We start from the raw sequence: 18,956 nt of genomic DNA, 5'->3' as shown, positions 1-18,956 counted from the left end.
ACAATGTAAAAAAACCTTAGAATTAGGCAAATAATAACTAACCAAAATCCAAATTTGGGGCAAAGGTACCCATGGGTATTCCGGGTAAAATCATAGGTTCCCAGCAACACATGCTTGTCATTAGAGGTAACTTGTGGATCGGGTGGTCAGGTTCATTGACTCGGTTGATGCATGTCATGATGTCAATCACTGGCTTGTCAGTTCAGATTTGATTTCTTTAACAGAGCACTGACATATAGTGAGTGGAATATTGCTTAGTGCAGAGTTTATACAAAGAAGCAGTCCTTTTCTAATTTGCCTGCCAAGGGCACTTCATTTGGAATCCTTCCAAGTTGAAAAGAAACTGAAAGCTCTGGTTAGACAAAGCGTGATATTGATGCCATCTGGATCTATACAATGTGTTATGCTGTACACAAGGATGTAACTGGAATATTGTTCAAAGTTGCATTTAACCAAACTCACTCACTCACTCACTGTTATGGTGTCTTACATTTTGAAAGTGGAACTTATTGTCATAGAAAAGTCAACAATATTCCATGTTTTATGACATATGAGTGAGTGTCTGAAAGCATTAAAAAATATGAGTCAACTAGGTTTGATGTTAATCAGTACATTTTTCCGTGTATCATACTTGTTTCAGGAAATTGAAAAACATGGATTATTGCATAGTTGGATAATGATTACTAACATTTCTTTTTCAAGATGGTGGTGGAGTTGGGATTGGGTGGGTGGTGTTAGGTGTTGCCATTTGCTTATGACAAGCTCTCCAGTATCCAGTAGATCTATGGTGTACAATACTGAAGTGATGAGTGGACTAAACACTGACACACATTATGATAGGAACTCACATCAATGTAGACAGAAGAAGTGGTCAATATCGTACATGTAATTACATTGATTGAATACCGAGACCATATGTAGTGTACAAGGTATGTGTGACTTGTAAAGATCCAGGGGAGAACAGGTCTTCAGCAACCCATACCTGTTGTAAGAGGGGATTGAATGGATTGGGTGGTCCGACTTGCTGACTTGGTTGACATGTGTCTTCGTATCCCAGTTGCATGAACTGATGCTGATGATGTCAATCAGTGGATTGTGTGTTTATATACAGACTGCCGTCATATATCTGGAATTTTGCTGAATGCGGCGTTAAACAACAAATAAACAAACAAACACCCAAAACAATGTATCTGGTCTTACCTGTATCTCAGCCTCTTTCAACAATGTGATTAGCGCTACGACTACAGTGCTAGAGTATAGAAATGGAAAGTTGAAATTTTGAAATGGGGCCTTGTTTATGGATTGAGATTCATAATATAAAAAAACCTATAGTTATTTAATTATTGGTGGTCTTAATATATTGAAGAAAAATACTCATATTTCTTACGAGCAGACTTAAAAGAGTATTGATTGGGTAAAGTTGTCTTTATTGTCGCTAGGAGCCTCAAATAATAACCTCATTTAGGTGCAGAAAATAGAAATCTTGAATGTAGAATCGATTTTATCAGATGAAATACAATCCTAGAGAGAAGAGTTGGTTATATCAGATGAAACCTAAGGAGAGGTGTACGTTCTTACTGTATTTATCATCAGTGTCCGTGCTGGTACACCCACATGACACGCTGAGGCTGGATGTTGGCATGTCAGGACAGTGCTGATGCCGCCATGTCCTGTCTATTTAAATTTGAAGTAGCAGTTGTACAAGATCCGAGTCTGGCAGTTTGTAAATAAGGTAGCCCTGACTGGTTGGAGAATGATCAATGTCTGTGTGCTGATGAGTTGCATCCCTGGCATAGACACAAGACATGACCACAGTAAACCAGAGCTCCATGGGGAGGAGGCGGCTCTCAGGCCTGCTGAACACTGTCTGGGTTACACTGATCTTCGGCTGACCTCCTCAGTAGAAACATTGTCTACCACACCAGTCGCCTACAGCAACATCGTCTACTACACCACTCCCCTGTAGCAACATTGTCTACTACACCACTCCCCTGCAGCAACATTGTCTACTACACCACTCCCCTGTAGCAACATTGTCTATTACACCAGAGACCTGCAGCAACATTGTCTACCACACCAGTCAGCTACAGCAACATTGTCTACTACACCAGAGACCTGCAGCAACATTGTCTACCACACCAGTCAGCTACAGCAACATTGTCTACTACAACAATCCCCTGCAGCAACATTGTCTACTACACCAGAGACCTGCAGCAACAGTGTCTACTACACCACTCCCCTGCAGCAACATTGTCTACTACACCAGAGACCTGCAGCAACATTGTCTACTACACCACTCCCCTGCAGCAACATTGTCTACTACACCAGAGACCTGCAGCAACATTGTCTACTACACCAGAGACCTGCAGCAACATTGTCTACTACACCAGAGACCTGCAGCAACATTGTCTACTAAACCAGAGACCTGCAGCAACATTGTCTACTACAATACTCCCCTGCAGCAACATTGTCTACTACACCAGACCTGCAGCAACATTGTCTACCACACCAGTCACCTACAGCAACATTGTCTACTACAACAATCCCCTGCAGCAACAGTGTCTACTACATCACTCCCTACAGCAACATCGTCTACTACACCAGTCACAACATCGTCTACTATACCAGTCGCCTACAGCAACATTGTCTACTACACTAGAGACCTGCAGCAACATCATCTACTACACCAGTCACCTATAGCAATTTTATCTATTTCACCACTCACATGCAGCAACATCGTCTACTACACTAGTGACCTGCAGCAACATCATCTACTATACCAGTCACCTGCAGCAACATCGTTCACTACACCACTCACCTACAGCAACATCGTCCACTACACCACTCACCTACAGCAACATTGTCTACTACACAAGTCACAGCAACATCATCTACGACACCAGTCCCCTGCAGCAACATCATCTGCTACACCAATCACAGCAACATCATCTACAACACCAGTCACCTATAGCAACACTGTCGACTACACCAGGCACCTGCAGCCACATCATCTACTACACCAGTCACTGGCAGCAACATTGTCTACTACACAAATCACAGCAACATCGTCTACTACACCACTCCCTTACAGCAACATTGTCTAATACACAAGTCACAACAACAACGTCTACTACACCAGTCACCTGCATCCACACTGTCGACTACACCAGTCACCTGCAGCAACATCATCTACTACACCACTCCCCTACAGCAACATTGTCTACTACACAAGTCACAGCAACATCGTCAACTACACCAGTCACCTGCAGCAACATTGTCTACTACACAAGTCACAGCAACATCGTCTACTACACCAGTCACCTGCAGCAACATCGTCGACTACACCAGTCACCTGCAGCAACATCATCTACTACACCGGTCACCACACCTTACTGTTATCTGTAGCAATATTGTCCGCCACACCTAGAGTTATGTCATAACCCAACTACTGCACTCTAGGCCTTTGTTAACATCATTGTCTATAACACCGCATCGTTGTTTGAGACAATGACTCAAAACAATTAGTTACAATGTTTTACTAAATTTGTTTTATTGCTAGTCGACAAGATCAAAGATGTCCTGAGCTGTTTTTGATTACATCAACAAGTACAGAAAATTAATTCATGTTAACAAGACTCATTTATGGGAAGAAACATTGAAAGATAGGCCAAGATCAATAACCCACAGAACTGGTCAATAAAAATGAGTCAAGGGTCATATAATTGTACTTGTTTCCAGACGTCAAAGGTCAAGTTGTGACAAACTGCCAATTTCATCCTTACAGGTTTCTTCTTATTAATTTTGAGTCAAACAGCTTATTTCTTCTTTTTTCTCTCTCACTTTTTGTCCTTTTCTTCTTCTTTTTTTCAAATCTTCTTTTATTAATTTCTTATGACTTTATTGTCTTAAACTTGTCGACCCAAACAGGGTGTGTACATTGTGTTGTGTGTCATGTTTCTCCAATACAAATCTACCAGATATCTCCAATCAAATGACTAACTACTCCTGTCTGGACCAAAATACAGGCTAAAGACCTTCAGTGCTCGATCCTTCTCTCATGCTGGTGCCTCTCTATGGAACTACCTTCCCTTCAGCCTGAAAGTGCACCTTCTTCTTATGTCAGTTATCTCAGTCAGCAGTATTACTACAGTGTTAGCCTTGCTCCAAGGCTGTCTGTCAGCAGTATTACTACAGTGTTAGCCTTGCTCCAAGGCTGTCTCAGTCAGCAGTATTACTACAGTGTAAGCCTTGCTCCAATGCTGTCTCAGTCAGCAGTACTACTACAGTGTTAGCCTTGCTCCAAGGCTGTCTCAGTCAGCAGTACTACTACAGTGTTAGCCTTGCTCCAAGGCTGTCCCAGTCAGCAGTATTACTGCAGTGTTAGCCTTGCTCCAAGGCTGTCTCAGTCAGCAGTATTACTACAGTGTTAGCCTTGCTCCAAGGCTGTCTCAGTCAGCAGTATTACTACAGTGTTAGCCTTGCTCCAAGGCTGTCTCAGTCAGCAGTATTACTGCAGTGTTAGCCTTGCTCCAAGGCTGTCTCAGTCAGCAGTATTACTACAGTGTTAGCCTTGCTCCAAGGCTGTCTCAGTCAGCAGTATTACTGCAGTGTTAGCCTTGCTCCAAGGCTGTCCCAGTCAGCAGTATTACTACAGTGTTAGCCTTGCTCCAAGTCTGTCTTAGTCAGCAGTATTACTACAGTGTTAGCCTTGCTCCAAGGCTGTACTGAAAGGAAAGTCTATATCGGTAGTAACTCTCTCCTCCTAATATGCAAGTCTAGATATGTGGACAGTACAAGGACTCCATTCTCTTAAGGAGTCAACTTGTTCTTATTGTTTAAATAATCTAGAAATTATGATTTAAAGTAATAATTATAGCCTTAGAGACTTGTGCAAGTCTACTACAGTGTTACCAGCGGCTCCTCCAGGTGCAAGAGGCCAAGCTGCACCAGAAGGCCGAGGGAGACTTCCTGGACTCAGTGTTCAAAATAATGGTCAAACCCAACAAGACAGTCGGGCAGGTGACCCATAGTGCTGCCTGCCCCTCTTCAAAGTAACCTGCCTGCATTCACACATTATGAATATTAAAAAATCGCGAAAAATAATAGACAAATCGCATCTTGATTCAGATGAAATAATGCAAACAATTACTTTTGAATCTACAAGGAGTTATGATAACACTGAATACATAAGTAGTCTTACAATTATCTGCCAGAAAGTCAGTGCAGCCCGACAGAAATGTTTCCAGCCACAGGCAGGCAGGCAGGCCGTTATTTCAGACACTGGCTGGACTAGACAATAATCATTTGGGTGAAGACAGACATTTCACTTCTTATGGAGGCGTATCTCCACACGGGGTCCTGCATATTGTTGTCTGTTGTAGAATTCTTCTCATGAATAATCAATACACTGTAGGTTCTACGTGCTGTCTACTCTGGAGTCTACCACTACCGCATCACAATCTTGTTTTGGATGTTCCACATCATTTGTCCTGTAAGACATGCGTAAGAAGACAGAAAAAAAAAAATAATACCCAACACCATTAATGATTGGGACTTAATTAGAAAGTTGATATGTATTGTTTTTATGATCCATGTTATTGAGTGTTTCATACTTGCTAATCTCATTCAAACCAAAGTGTCAGCCAGAGCTTTCAAAAGTTTATTATCATTATTGTAGCGCTAGTACCGTATTCGACGTAATAAGCGCCCAGGGTGCTCTCAAAATTAGAAATAGGGGGCTCTTATTAGAAAATTATTTTGGCGAGAAAAAAATAACAGAGTTAAAAAGATCGAAAATTTCGTGGTTTATGCTGACAGCCTGAAATGATACAAAAGAAAAGTATGTGTGTATCATATACGACAGATATATTTTCCAGAATTTAATTGCCCATAATTAAGGGTGCATATAACGCACGAGTGTGTATTATACACGAATACATAAGTCTTGTGTACATTGATCAATCGGAAGGGGTGCAAATTGGTATTGTTCACTAGCTAATATATTAGCAAATATCGCCATGGGCGCTTATACGTTATTTCATTATTGCTGTATTCAGTATGAGCAGAAAAGTGACAGCAGACTGGACACCCCTAGGAAGCCTCGGACAGTCTACCAGCCCTGACCATACCTTTAACATCAGGTGACTCGGGGCTGCAGTTTGAAGGAGTTGTGTTACATTATAATCAGATTCACCCTCTAACAATATATCTGTTTGCCCTCTGTGTAAGCTAAACAATCTGATCAGTAGAATAGTTGGATGGATTTGTCACCGTGATACTGCAGATTGAAAATTACCATTACGAACGAAAGTATGACTTATTGAAAATTGCAAAATCACAGGTCATGTTCGAAACGACAAGCTTGGGGGGTTTGTTCATGCAAACAACATTGAAAATGTCATCACTCACCACACATGCTGAGGTTTACATATATCAACCAAAACATGGTAAAACTTAAGCATGGATTTTGCACAGAATTTGCATCCAACTGGCTATACCCCAACTGGTAAGCAAAACAACTTTCAGTCAAGTAAATTGTAATGTCCGTTATTGCTACAAAGTTGTTGAAACAGAATGAAAACATACACTAGTTTCTTCAGTAATGATGTATGTATATTTTACTGAAAGGCTTAATGATGTTATTAGTTGATAATTGTGCACTCCTTGAATAACTACAATATGGTTGCATTGTATCCCATTTTGAAAATTATTTCCAACCTGCCATTTATTCACATATTGTGGTTTGCTATGTGTGTAGGAATTTTCACTTATCATTGGGGTTTGATATGTATGGAGGAATATTCACATATTGTGGTTTAATATGTATGTAGGAATATTCATAAATCATTTGTGTATTCCTCAATAGGACAGTAATGATGACTTATTTCTCAAACATAATATCTCACCAGGACCTTTATTAGAGTGTCACCGGTGCTCTGTTGGTTAGTTGGGGCGGTCAGGTAGCCTTGTGGTTTAACCATTCGCTCGTCACGCCGAAGACGGGGGTCGATTCCTGACATTGGTACAATGTGTAAAGCCTATTTTTGGTGTCCCCCGCTGTGATATTGGTGGAATATTGTTAAAAGTGGCGTAAAACCAAACTCACTCAATCACTGTTGGCTAGTTTGGATCCGGTGGTGTGACTCGGTGACGTGGTTGATTGTGTGTTACTGTACCGTGATGGCATGGGATGCTGTTTGTAACACAAATCAATCAATTTACAGCTCAAGTATTGTTGACTGCAGCGAAACAACAAACAAACAAATATTTCTGTGATTTATTTAATTTAATAACTTTAGCGAAGTTCTGTAATGTTGTCCTTAGAGCGTTCAAACAAGTGTGACTATGTATGTTTAGGAATGAATCACAAACCAAACTAAAGTGATATTAACATTCAATAACATTGAAATAGCTTGACATTTACGGCTGTTCTCTTCAGGCACTGTGACGTCATGTTAACCATGCATTGACTTTTTGTCTGTAGGTGATGACGTGATGACACTTTCCGAGCAAATTTGAATGATTTAAACTCAAAATAGGATAGCATTTTGAACATTTATAAAGCCAACTTTAGGTCAATGTTTATCTGAATGTGGTATCCGCAAAGAATATGTATTACTCTTGCAATCATGTGATGAAGAACAAGGTCAAGCCTGACTGAAGACTCTGTTGTAGATTTCCTAATGGGGCTTCAGATTGGATGATTTATCAGTGGTCAAATATCCGAGGTTATGATGAGATAGAATATAAACCTCTGTGCCAGGAGAGAGTAGAGAGACATTCGTCTGTCCCTGGTGACAATCACCCCCTGGGGTTAATGGTGAGACACCTGTCTGCCCCTGGTGACAATCACGCCCTTGGGTCAACTCCTGGTGGGGTGTGGCAGAGGTGGGGGTGGGCAATGGTGAGTCATCAGTCTGACCCTAGTGACACTCACTCCTTGGAGTCATCACTCACAGGCCCTGGGGGGTGGGGAGGGAGGGGTGAGGGTGGTGAGATAGAGAGACACCTACCTGACCTAGGTGACAAAGCCCCCCCTCCCCCAGAGGGTGGCAGTCTGGGTCATGTTTATGGGAACACACAGACAAGTACTAGTTTCCTCACAACTGAGTTGACTCAAACATAGCCATTCATCATAGAAAGTAATAACCGTTAGAATTCATTATGTACTTGTCAGTGTATTTTCTGTAATGTCAGCCAAGTCTTCAACAATTCCACATGGGTATTCATCACCTACTGCCGTGATGGCTTGAAGACAAATTCCCCACTGTTGAGATTTGATTACAGTACTCTTGGTTCTGATACCCTGTAATTTGAGGGCATGGTGCTGTCGAGTCATTCCACATCATGATGATGTTATCTGTGCTGGTGTTTTTCTCATTAAGTGGTTTCATAGTTGACTGGTTTCTTTCAATTTTTAAACAATCAATTAATCATGAAAGCTGGCATAATTTGTTTCCAGGTATCTTTTGTCAAATTTCATGTTAAATTGGGAGACATTATATTACTTGTGTATAACATACTTCATGACAGGTTGTGTATGAAATATGTTATAACATAACTTGTGTATAACATGTTATAACAGTTTGTGTATTACATGTTATGATATAACTTGTGTATAGCATTTATCATTACATAACCTGTGCATTAACATACTTTCCTCAATATCTAATCAGCAGTGATGACATCATACGGTGGTTATTATGGTGTCATACAGTGCTTTAGTGTCATACAGTGCCATATGTCATACAGTGCCTGGTGTCATACAGTTTCTTGTGTCATACAGTGTCTTGTGTCATGCAGTGCCTTGTGTCATGCAGTGCCTTGTGTCATACAGTGCCTTGTGTCATACAGTGATTTGTCATGCAGTGCCTTGTGTCATACAGTGCTTTGTCATGCAGTGCCTTGTGTCATACAGTGCCTTGTGTCATGCAGTGCCTTGTTGTCATTCAGTGCCTTGATGACATACAGTGCCTTGTGTCATACAGTTCCTTGTGTCATACAGTGCTTTGTGTCATGCAGTGCCTTGTCATGCAGTGCCTTGTGTCATACAGTGCCTTGTGTCATACAGTGTCTTGTGTCATACAGTGCTTTGTGTCATGCAGTGCCTTGTTGGCATTCAGTGCCTTGTGTCATACAGTGTCTTGTGTCATGCAGTGCCTTGTGTCATGCAGTGTCTTGTGTCATACAGTGCCTTGTGTCATGCAGTGCCTTGTGTCATACAGTGCCTTGTGTCATGCAGTGCCTTGTGTCATACAGTGCTTTGTGTCATGCAGTGCCTTGTGTCATACAGTGCCTTGATGTCATACAGTGCCTTGTGTCATGCAGTGCCTTGTGTCATACAGTGCCTTGATGACATACAGTGCCTTGATGACATACAGTGCTTTGATGTCATACAGTGCTTTGTGTCATGCAGTGCCTTGTTGTCATTCAGTGCCTTGATGACATACAGTGCCTTGATGTCATACAGTGCCTTGATGTCATACAGACCAATTTCATGATAAAAACAACATTTTTGGTCAATAATCTGTTTCCGGACAAATGAGTTTTTACTGTCCTGGGACAGGTCTGCAGGTTGGATGTTGCCGCGGCCCTGAGTGTTAATCATATACTGAGTGTTTATCAGTTTATATTGATTGAAGATACTCCTGGCTTGACATGTAGGAATCTGTCTAGAAAACCTATAGAAAATGATATCAAACAAATTGGGAGTGGTAACCCCTTTAATAGCCAGACAACCCGTAGGAGTTGCAGGTTAGAATTAGTGCTGAGTGGGTTATAATCAAGTTTTCCATCTCTATCATGTGAAACGTGTTCCTATGACTTTTAATGTGGGTCTCCGATGAGTGTTGTACTTGGTTTGTGCCTCTGTTCAACCAGCAGTGAATGGGTACCCGGGAGCATGTGATGGCAATGTAGTTGTTAACCTTCTAGCGCCTAACGGGCAGCTTGGGTTGTGTACTCCCCAGGGAGCTGAAAATGATTGTTGACAGCACACTGATCCAGTGACGGGGATAATAATAGTGCTTTAAGCATTGCCCTGTGTGGTGTGGAAATATGCGCGATATCAATGGCCTACTATTATTATTATTACTACCATACTTGCAGGTATAACCAAGTCGTAAGGCATAAAACAATTAAATGTTTCACTTTTTTCTCAAAAGTTAAGAGGGAGGTGGGACAATGTTTCTGTTTTGAATTGAAAACAAAAGTCATGCCGCGGGAACACTGTTGTGTATTTTCTACCCAAGAACAGCAACATTCACAACTGGGCACATGTTGAACTTGTCCTTTTTGTACAATGTCAGTTGTCAAGCATCCCATTCTATGGTTAACAGAGTATGCTTCATGTTGGCAATACAGATGACAGATGTGCTGGATTTAAGTGACTCACCAATGCCTACTTTAAAAAACATTCCATTTCAGCCTAATCACGTACAACCTGTGTGACTTCAGGCTTTCTTTGTTCATGGAGCTGACCGTGGTGTAACTAAAATTCTGTCTGCCCCACTCCTCTCCTGAATGTTACCCATGTTTCATGGCTTGTGTCTCTCCCTGCAGGTGCCCCCAAGGTGGCCCAGCCCGCCCTCAAGTGTCTGGTGTGTGGGGACAAGTCGTCCGGCGTCCACTACGGAGTGCTGGCGTGCGAAGGGTGCAAGGTGAGTTGACCATCATCGTGGGGCAGCAAGCACTTGTCATCTGAGGATGAATACCCACTGCACACCCCGTTTCTCATACTATATATCAAGTTGATGTAATTGAAATACTTTGCAAAGCAGTGTTAAACCAAACTCTCTTTCTCCAACAGGAGATAGGAACATTGAGAGTGTTGTCTCCTTTCTTCCCCAAACCTTGTCCACATCCACATCACCACCTACCACGACCACACCCCACATGCCAACCACATTGCCACCACCCTTCCCAATATCCCCACCCACGGCCACACATCTGCACCACCCTTCCCAATATCCCCACCACTGGCCAAACATTGGCACCACCCTTCCCAATATCCCCACCCATGGCCACACATCTGCACCACCCTTCCCAATATCCTCACCACTGGCCAAACATTGGCACCACCACGCCCAATATCCCAACCACCGGCCAAACATTGGCACCAACCCGCCCAATATCCTCACCACCGGCCAAACATGGGCACCACCCCGCCCAATATCCCCACCACCCGCCAAACATTGGCACCACCCCGCCCAATACCCCCACCACCGGCCAAACATTGGCACCACCCCGCCCAATATCCCCACCACCCGCCAAACATTGGCACCACCCCGCCCAATACCCCCACCACCAGCCAAACATTGGCACCACCCCGCCCAATATCCCCACAACCGGCCAAACATTGGCACCACTCTTCCCAATATCCCCACCGACAGCCACACATCTGCACCAACCCTTCCCAATATCCCCACCCACAGCCAAACATTGGCACCACCAACGTGGGGACGTGGAGCGGGGTGGTGCCAATGTTTGGCCGGGGTTGGGGATATTGGGTGGGGTGGTGCCAATGTGTGTCTGGTGGTGGTAATGTGTGGCCGGTGGTGGGGATGTGGGGCGGGGTGGTGCCAATGTTTGGCCAGGGTTGGGGATATTTGGTGGGGTGGTGCCAATGTTTGGCCAGGGTTGGGGATATTGGGTGGGGTAGTGCCAATGTTTGGCCGGTGGTTTGGATATTGGGTGGGGTGGTGCCAATGTTTGGCGGGTGGTGGGGATATTGGGCGGGGTGGTGCCCCACATCCCCACCACCGGCCACACATTACCACCACCAGACACACATTGGCACCACCCCACCCAATATCCCCAACCCTGGCCAAACATTGGCACCACCCCGCTCCACGTCCCCACCGCCCACATGCAGGCTGCAGACAGGTGATCCATCGCCATCCCATCTCCTCCTACTTATCATCAGACCTCCCAGCAGCCGTGTGTGGCCGTAAATACCAGTAATGGCTGGGAGGTTTGTCTTATGGATTGTGTCAATTAGTGAAAGTGGATATTGTTAAAACCTCTGTCAGCACAAGACTCACACCCGGTTCCGTTTCAGATATTAATTTGTATGAAGAAGTAATATCATTAATTTGATGTCCTGCCCCAAAGCAAGGACATATCTGTGACATGAGAAAGTAGCACTGTAAATACTTCCCACTGATTTGTTTATGTCTGAACATCGCACAGCTTTAGGCAGAACTGGGACCTTTGACGACATTCAATTACCATCGTCAAAATTACATTATATTACTTACAAGACAATATCACTCAGTGATAAAAAATTGCTCAATTAGATAAGTTAGGGGCATTATTCCTGTGTTGTGCGCCATGAAGGATGTACATTGTATCTCAAAGTTGCTGCTAGCCTTGCTCCAAGGCTGTACTGAAAGAAAAGTCCATGGATGTTTAGTAATTCTATCCTAATAGGTACGTCTAGATATGTGGACAGAAGGACTCCAGTCTCATATAGGGACAACTTGTTCTTATTATATACATAATCAAGAACTTATTATTTAAAGTAATAATTATTGCCTTAGAGACTTGTGCAAGTCTATGTTGCTGCTGAATGCTTGTCAGGAGTGATTCACACCACTGATGGCTATTTGCCTCTTTGTGTGGCAATAGTGCGTGGGTACGGTTTGACACTGCTTTTAGCAATATTCCAGCAGTATCATATTAGGGGTATACACATTGTACCCATGTGGGGACTCGAACCAGGGTCTTCGGGAATACAAGAGAAAGCTTTAACCACTAGGCTACCCCACCACCCCATTAATACATGTTCAATCCTGATGCCACAGTGATGTAATGATATAATCAGTAAAAAGCGTTGGCACACCTGGTTCAAATCAATTATTTTAAGAGACACGGTTTTATGAATGACTTGTTCATGTCCTTGATATCCAGCTGTGGAATAATGGAAATCATTGGTCCTCTGTTCAATGTCCCAGCCTCAACTAGACCAGGACATAGTGTTTGTACCTACTGTGGATGTAACAGTCAAGTTAACACAAGGATTGATGGTAAAATCAATTCAAAGCAATCACATTGTTTCAATGTTGAGTGGCTACAACATACTTAGTAATGCTAGTTTACCAGAAACTTTGCATGTCAACTTGGCAAGGCTAGTTAACTAGAAACTTTTCAAGTGTACTTGTCGATACTAGTTTACCAGAAATTATTCAAGTGTACTTGTCAATACTAGTTTACCAGAAATTATTCAAGTGTACTTGTCGATACTAGTTTACCAGAAACTATTCAAGTGTACTTGTCAATACCAGTTTACCAGAAACTATTCAAGTGTACTTGTCGATACCAGTTTACCAGAAACTATTCAAGTGTACTTGTTGATACCAGTTTACCAGAAACTATTCAAGTGTACTTGTCAAGGCTAGTATACCAGAAACTATTCAAGTGTACTTGTCGCTACCAGTTTACCAGAAACTATTCAAGTGTACTTGTCGATACTAGTTTACCAGAAACTATTCAAGTGTACTTGTCAAGGCTAGTTTACCAGAAACTATTCAAGTGTACTTGTCAATACTAGTTTACCAGAAACTATTCAAGTGTATATCTCAATGCTAATTAATTACCTGAAAACCTCCAGAAAGTGTTATGCATGAGGGACTTTGCTTTCAGTGGTAACAGCAATGAATTGTTACAGAATGGTTCATTTTGCCTGTTTTAGGGATTTTTTCGTCGAGCACTGCAAAATGTTGGTGACCCAGCTCGGAAAAAGTGTTTCTACAACAAGAACTGTGAGATAAACATCCAAACCCGGAACCGATGTCAGTATTGCCGTCTCCAGAAGTGCTTGGCTCTTGGAATGTCAAGAGCAGGTAACTCTTGCACAGTTCTTGTCCGTAACATGAATAAGGCGCAGTGTTAGAAATAAGCATGAGTCCTGTAGTTCTTGCCAAACTGCCATAAAGATAAGATATCATAAGGACTTGCCATTTTGGGGGGTTTTGCTATATGTTATCATTATAAGGACTAGTGGCCTGAAAATGTTAGTTTCTATCAGATAGGCAATGCTTCAGCCATTTGGCGACTGGTCAGACATCATGAGCTCACCTGACAGCACTGATATTAAAAGTCAAGCGAGCTTATGTCATGGCCTCTTTGAAAACATCTTCTCAAAAACCAATGAAACCAATGAAGTAGAAACTCTAGAAGTTACAAGATGCTTGTCCCCACCAGTGATTACACCTAAATCTGTACAAGAGGTTGAGACCATAGTTTCAATATGACCATTGCTCAACCATTATTCAGAAGTGACATTTGTTGTGTTGATTTAGTAGTGGCACTCTACAAATATATTTGTTTGTTTTACTCTATTTTACACTTTTGATCATGCTCTTTGATTTTTCTCAATCAAATTTAGCTTTATAAACATTTCTGAAATTGACAGACTGAGGAAGCAGAAATTTGGCACTTAGGTCTCTCTTTTGATAACATCATACTTTGTTCAAGTCATTGGAATTTTAGTGTGTTCTGACTGCTGTCATATAGCTGGAATATTGATGAGTGTGGCGTTAAACAACAAACAAAGTAGTGTGTTCTGTTTTATGTTCTCGGTATTTGTATATCAGTGCTAACAGAAACGTTTGGTTATATATTCAGGTGAGCTACAGTGCCTTGGTATTTTTTTTCTTTCTTTTCTATTTAAAAAAAAAAAAAAAAAAATTCTAGGTAACCATCAAATTATTAATTCATTCCTTTGGTTTTAACATTTAATGTACAATGCCTTCTTATACAAATGTTTCTGATTGAAGCTGCAAAACTTGGCCGTCGGTCTCGGAAGATGCGAGAAATGATCCGTAGTATAGAAGACACCCAGACAGAGCAGGCGCTTCACGGACTGCTGAGCCTGAATCCCGAGTGCTCCACGCAGAGCCCCAGCGGCAACCCCGCCCTCAACACCATGGTCATCAGCAGCCTCAACTTCCCTGCGGACAACCAGTCCTCGATGGCCGCCCTCTCCATGCTACTGAAACAGAGACAGAATCTGAACCATCTCATTGGTCAGCCCCGTGTTGCCGAACAGTCACTAGAGATGGACAACACCAACGACCTACACAGCAACAGCAACAACATCAGCAGCACCAGCAACAACAGTTTAAGCACCAGCAACAACAGTATGAGTGAGGCAGAATCCAGCCATCAGTATCACATTGCATCAGAGCACGAGCCACTGATGCTGAAGGTTGAACGGAGGGAGTCAGTGCAGGAACACTTACCTCAGCCGGAACCAGATTACCCACCAAGGTCATCACCACTTGTCTCAAGGTCATCGCCAAGCGTATCTGACCTGCCTCTTTCCCCACGTCTTACTATTGCAGAGCCAACAGTGAGTGTGAGTACAATTCCCTCAACAATCTCTCCCCGTTCGGCTGTACCGTCACGGCTCTTGGCAGTGGCGTCAATGACGAAGCCACAGATGCAGCCTCCCCTAAGTAGCAGCAGCAGCGGCGGCAGCAGCAGCAGCATCTCCAGCACCCACTCCGTGATGGGCTCCCTTCTGCGCACACCGCCGCAGATCAACTACACCCTGCCGTCGCTGTCCTCTCAGCAGTTCTACATCAAAACAGAAGATGGTGGCACTGAGTGTGTGATGTCCACTGTTGTCCCGGCAATGACGTCTATGCTGCCGCCTGCTGTCTCCTCCAGCACGTCCCTCGGGACAATGGACATCCCCAGTCCACACAGTCAACAACCATCTGTGATCGTTCAGAACCTGACGCTTGATCTTCGTAAGAAGTCAGAAGAGCTGATTAGTCGTAGCCCAATCAAAAAGCGACCGTATTACCCAACTGAAGATAGTCAGACCGAAATTATCCAAAGACATGAACCAATAGAACCCAAAGAAAAATTCCAAAAAGTCAACCATATGGAACAGAGTACAAACTTAAGTAAACAAAGACGCATATCTAATGACCAGTGGCCGGTGAGGCCAGACACTAACTCTTACCAAGACACACCCATGACAAGCCACTACAGTCGGGTGCCAGTGTCACATGACCAGTCACCAATTGAGCACACAGCGGTGGTTACACCAATAGTCAACAAGAGTCGGACCAATATGTACTCGCGGAGAATGGAGGAGGAACCCAAACTCACTGTCCCCAGCATGATATCCAAAATACAAGAATCATTTGTGACGACGTTTACACTTCTCAAGGTGAGGCTTGGCGAGATGTCACAGAAGCTCCGAGAATACCAGGGGCAGAACTCTATGGAACGCATGATTGGACGAATTGTCACGGAACATCTCAACTCGGACAACAAACAGGTAAGCAGCCACTGTGAGAAGCTACACAATGGAAGGGAGGTAACTCTCCGCCAACTCTCTGGACAGCAACATCAAGCTCCTTCCCAGCGCGTGACACCTGCGTTACACTCTCGGAAACATCGCTGCCACCAGTGTGGTCGCGGCCATTTCAAGAATCTTGAAATTTGCCCTCCAACCCCATATGTAGTAACGTTTATACTTTTGTTTATGTCTTTGGGAATGCCATCATATTTCAATTTGAAAAGGTTTACGACTGACCATGTTTTCCAGATGAATTTACTTTGTTGTTTTGATAATCAGATTGGTTCGAGATTGCAGACTAACGGAAAATCAACCAACTTCTCCCTTACATTCTTACTATATCAATAACATGATAGTTTTAATGAAACAGAAATTCAAATTGACAAACGAAGAAAGTAATTTAGCAGCGATAAGTGTATTGGGCGTCAAGACAGTCGTCACTTGTTTGTAAACATAACGGTCATTCGGTTGCGAGTTCAACGCCAAGCATGGTTGTGGCCACCTATTCACAGTGGGGAATTTTGACTGGTGGCAGCGATAGTATAGAGATAGTATAGAGCTCCGGGAACGTACTATCGCTGTGAGGAGCTTGCAGCAACATGTTCAAAGGGAAGTAACTCTATCAGTCATTTGTGTAACGGTCTGTTTTGTCAGAACCTTTTTGTTCCAATGTAAATGTTTCCAAATCTATGATATAACATAGAAAACATGTATATATTAATGCAAATTGTTTTTTATCTGTTGAAATATTGGGTGCTTTAAGAAAGGACTTCAAAATTAGTTTGCGTTTATTGAGGTAAATACTGACGTGCATACTTTGTGTACAAAAATATGTGCATCGGTCTTTACGTTAATAACTCCTTGAAATATTCTTGAAGTCAATTCGTATAAATACATTAGTCAACAATACAATGTTATAATTCATGGCTCTTTCTTGATGATGCAGTAATGACACAGTCTGATGACAGACTCGACTTTCAGGATACAGATTTTGAATTTACAGTGTTCAATTTCAATATGAAAGTACAAGGTTCCTTATTCTCACCAGGTGTTTTTTTCAAATTTGGGATGTCTCAAGATGTCCTTATTTTAATACTACGTAATCAGCTCAACACCTGCTGTGTGGCTAACCGTGGTTTCTATGATGGCAGGTGTCAGGCAACATGACGGGGGAGATCTGCTGGCAGCACTTTCAGCTCCTGCTCAACAAAACCATCCAGGACGTCGTCATCTTTGCAAAGAAGATCCCCGGCTTCGCTGTGCTCGACCAGGACGATCAGATCAGTCTTATCAAGGGAGGATGCTTCGAGGTAATGGGATGCCAGACTACTTAAATTTCCCAGTGTATTCAATCTGGTCTGCTTTGTTTAATGTCCTGACAAATTCGGCACCATACACCTTTGCTTTGTGTCCAGCTCAAATGACACAACTCTAAAAAGAGAAATCCAATTAAATTACAATCTACCAATAATTTATTGCTCCAGTTGATGTTTTGAACGAATATCAATTAACATTTAAATCATTGTTATGAAAAATATAATACCTTGCCTCCATTCCGTGTCATCGCGTAAACGTGCCGTAACCGAAAACAAACGCAGCTGTCGACTGGTGCATAGTGGCCAATTGATACATGTATCCTAATTTTCTTATCACCCGTTCGTTTACCGGAATTCGCTGAAGGGGTATGGTGTAATTTTCTGTGCATAATATTCAAATTTTATTTTCATTAAAATACTGAATCTGCTAGAGGGAGGGTGCGCATTATACTTGTGTGCGCACTATACTCAAGAAAATATGGTACTATGTTTAGTTACACCATGACATACTGAATGCTGTATTGTGGGATTAATAACCATATTTGTAATTTCCTGTTTCGATTATGCTCCTTGTATACCAAACGTTTACTTTTATGGAAGGCCGGTGTTTGTCAACAACATAGACCACGCCTCAGCCTGTCCAGCGATGTGACGATGACTGTGTTACGTACTATGGCACGACAGTCAGTCATTGTTTGAATTTGTTTGAAGAATAAATCGCACCATGTCCTAGCAGGATCGTGAACTCATGCAACCAAGATGCAGGATTTCACTGATTATCTCCGACCGTCCCGCATCCAGAAGGTAATAGTATGTACCTTCTCCTGTTTCCAGGTGGCCTGCGTGGTGTGTGCTCCCTTCGTGGATGTCGACACCAACACCATCTACCTGCTGGGGAATAACTCCCTGGTCACCCGCGAGGAGATGAAGACAGGGTTCCCGCTCGGGGAGCACTTTGTGGAGCTTCTGTTCACGCTGTGTATCCGCTTCAATGCCTTCAAACTCCAGGAGTCAGAGAAGTCTCTCTTCAGCGCTCTCGTCCTCATCTCCCCAGGTAAGTCAGTGCATGTGTCCCCATCTCCCCAGGTAAGTCAGTGCATGTGTCCCCATCTCCCCAGGTAAGTCAGTGCATGTGTCCCCATCTCCCCAGGTAAGTCAGTGCATGTGTCCCCATCTCCCCAGGTCAGTCAGTGCATGTGCCCCCATCTCCCCAGGTAAGTCAGTGCATGTGTCCCCATCTCCCCAGGTAAGTCAGTGCATGTGTCCCCATCTCCCCAGGTGGGTCAGTGCATGTGTCCCCATCTCCCCAGGTAAGTCAGTGCATG

General features: G+C 43.0%; 1 protein-coding gene across 1 annotated transcript in view; it reads left to right on the top strand.

Moving 5' to 3' along the window:
- Window positions 1-18,956, top strand: part of LOC124130105 — an 87,840-nt gene that overhangs the window by 55,728 nt on the left and 13,156 nt on the right. The window contains exons 5-9 of the mRNA XM_048400768.1: window positions 10,561-10,658; window positions 13,691-13,841; window positions 14,778-16,294; window positions 17,467-17,625; window positions 18,466-18,685. Coding sequence (XP_048256725.1) covers window positions 10,561-10,658; window positions 13,691-13,841; window positions 14,778-16,294; window positions 17,467-17,625; window positions 18,466-18,685 — 2,145 coding nt within the window. The remainder of the gene's footprint in view (window positions 1-10,560; window positions 10,659-13,690; window positions 13,842-14,777; window positions 16,295-17,466; window positions 17,626-18,465; window positions 18,686-18,956) is intronic.

Source organism: Haliotis rufescens, unplaced genomic scaffold, assembly GCF_023055435.1.
Source record: "Haliotis rufescens isolate VD_foot unplaced genomic scaffold, xgHalRufe1.0.p SCAF_20, whole genome shotgun sequence".
NCBI lineage: Eukaryota > Metazoa > Mollusca > Gastropoda > Lepetellida > Haliotidae > Haliotis > Haliotis rufescens.
The sequence above is the reverse complement of the archived record's forward strand: the minus strand, read 5'-3'. Positions and strand labels throughout refer to the sequence as shown.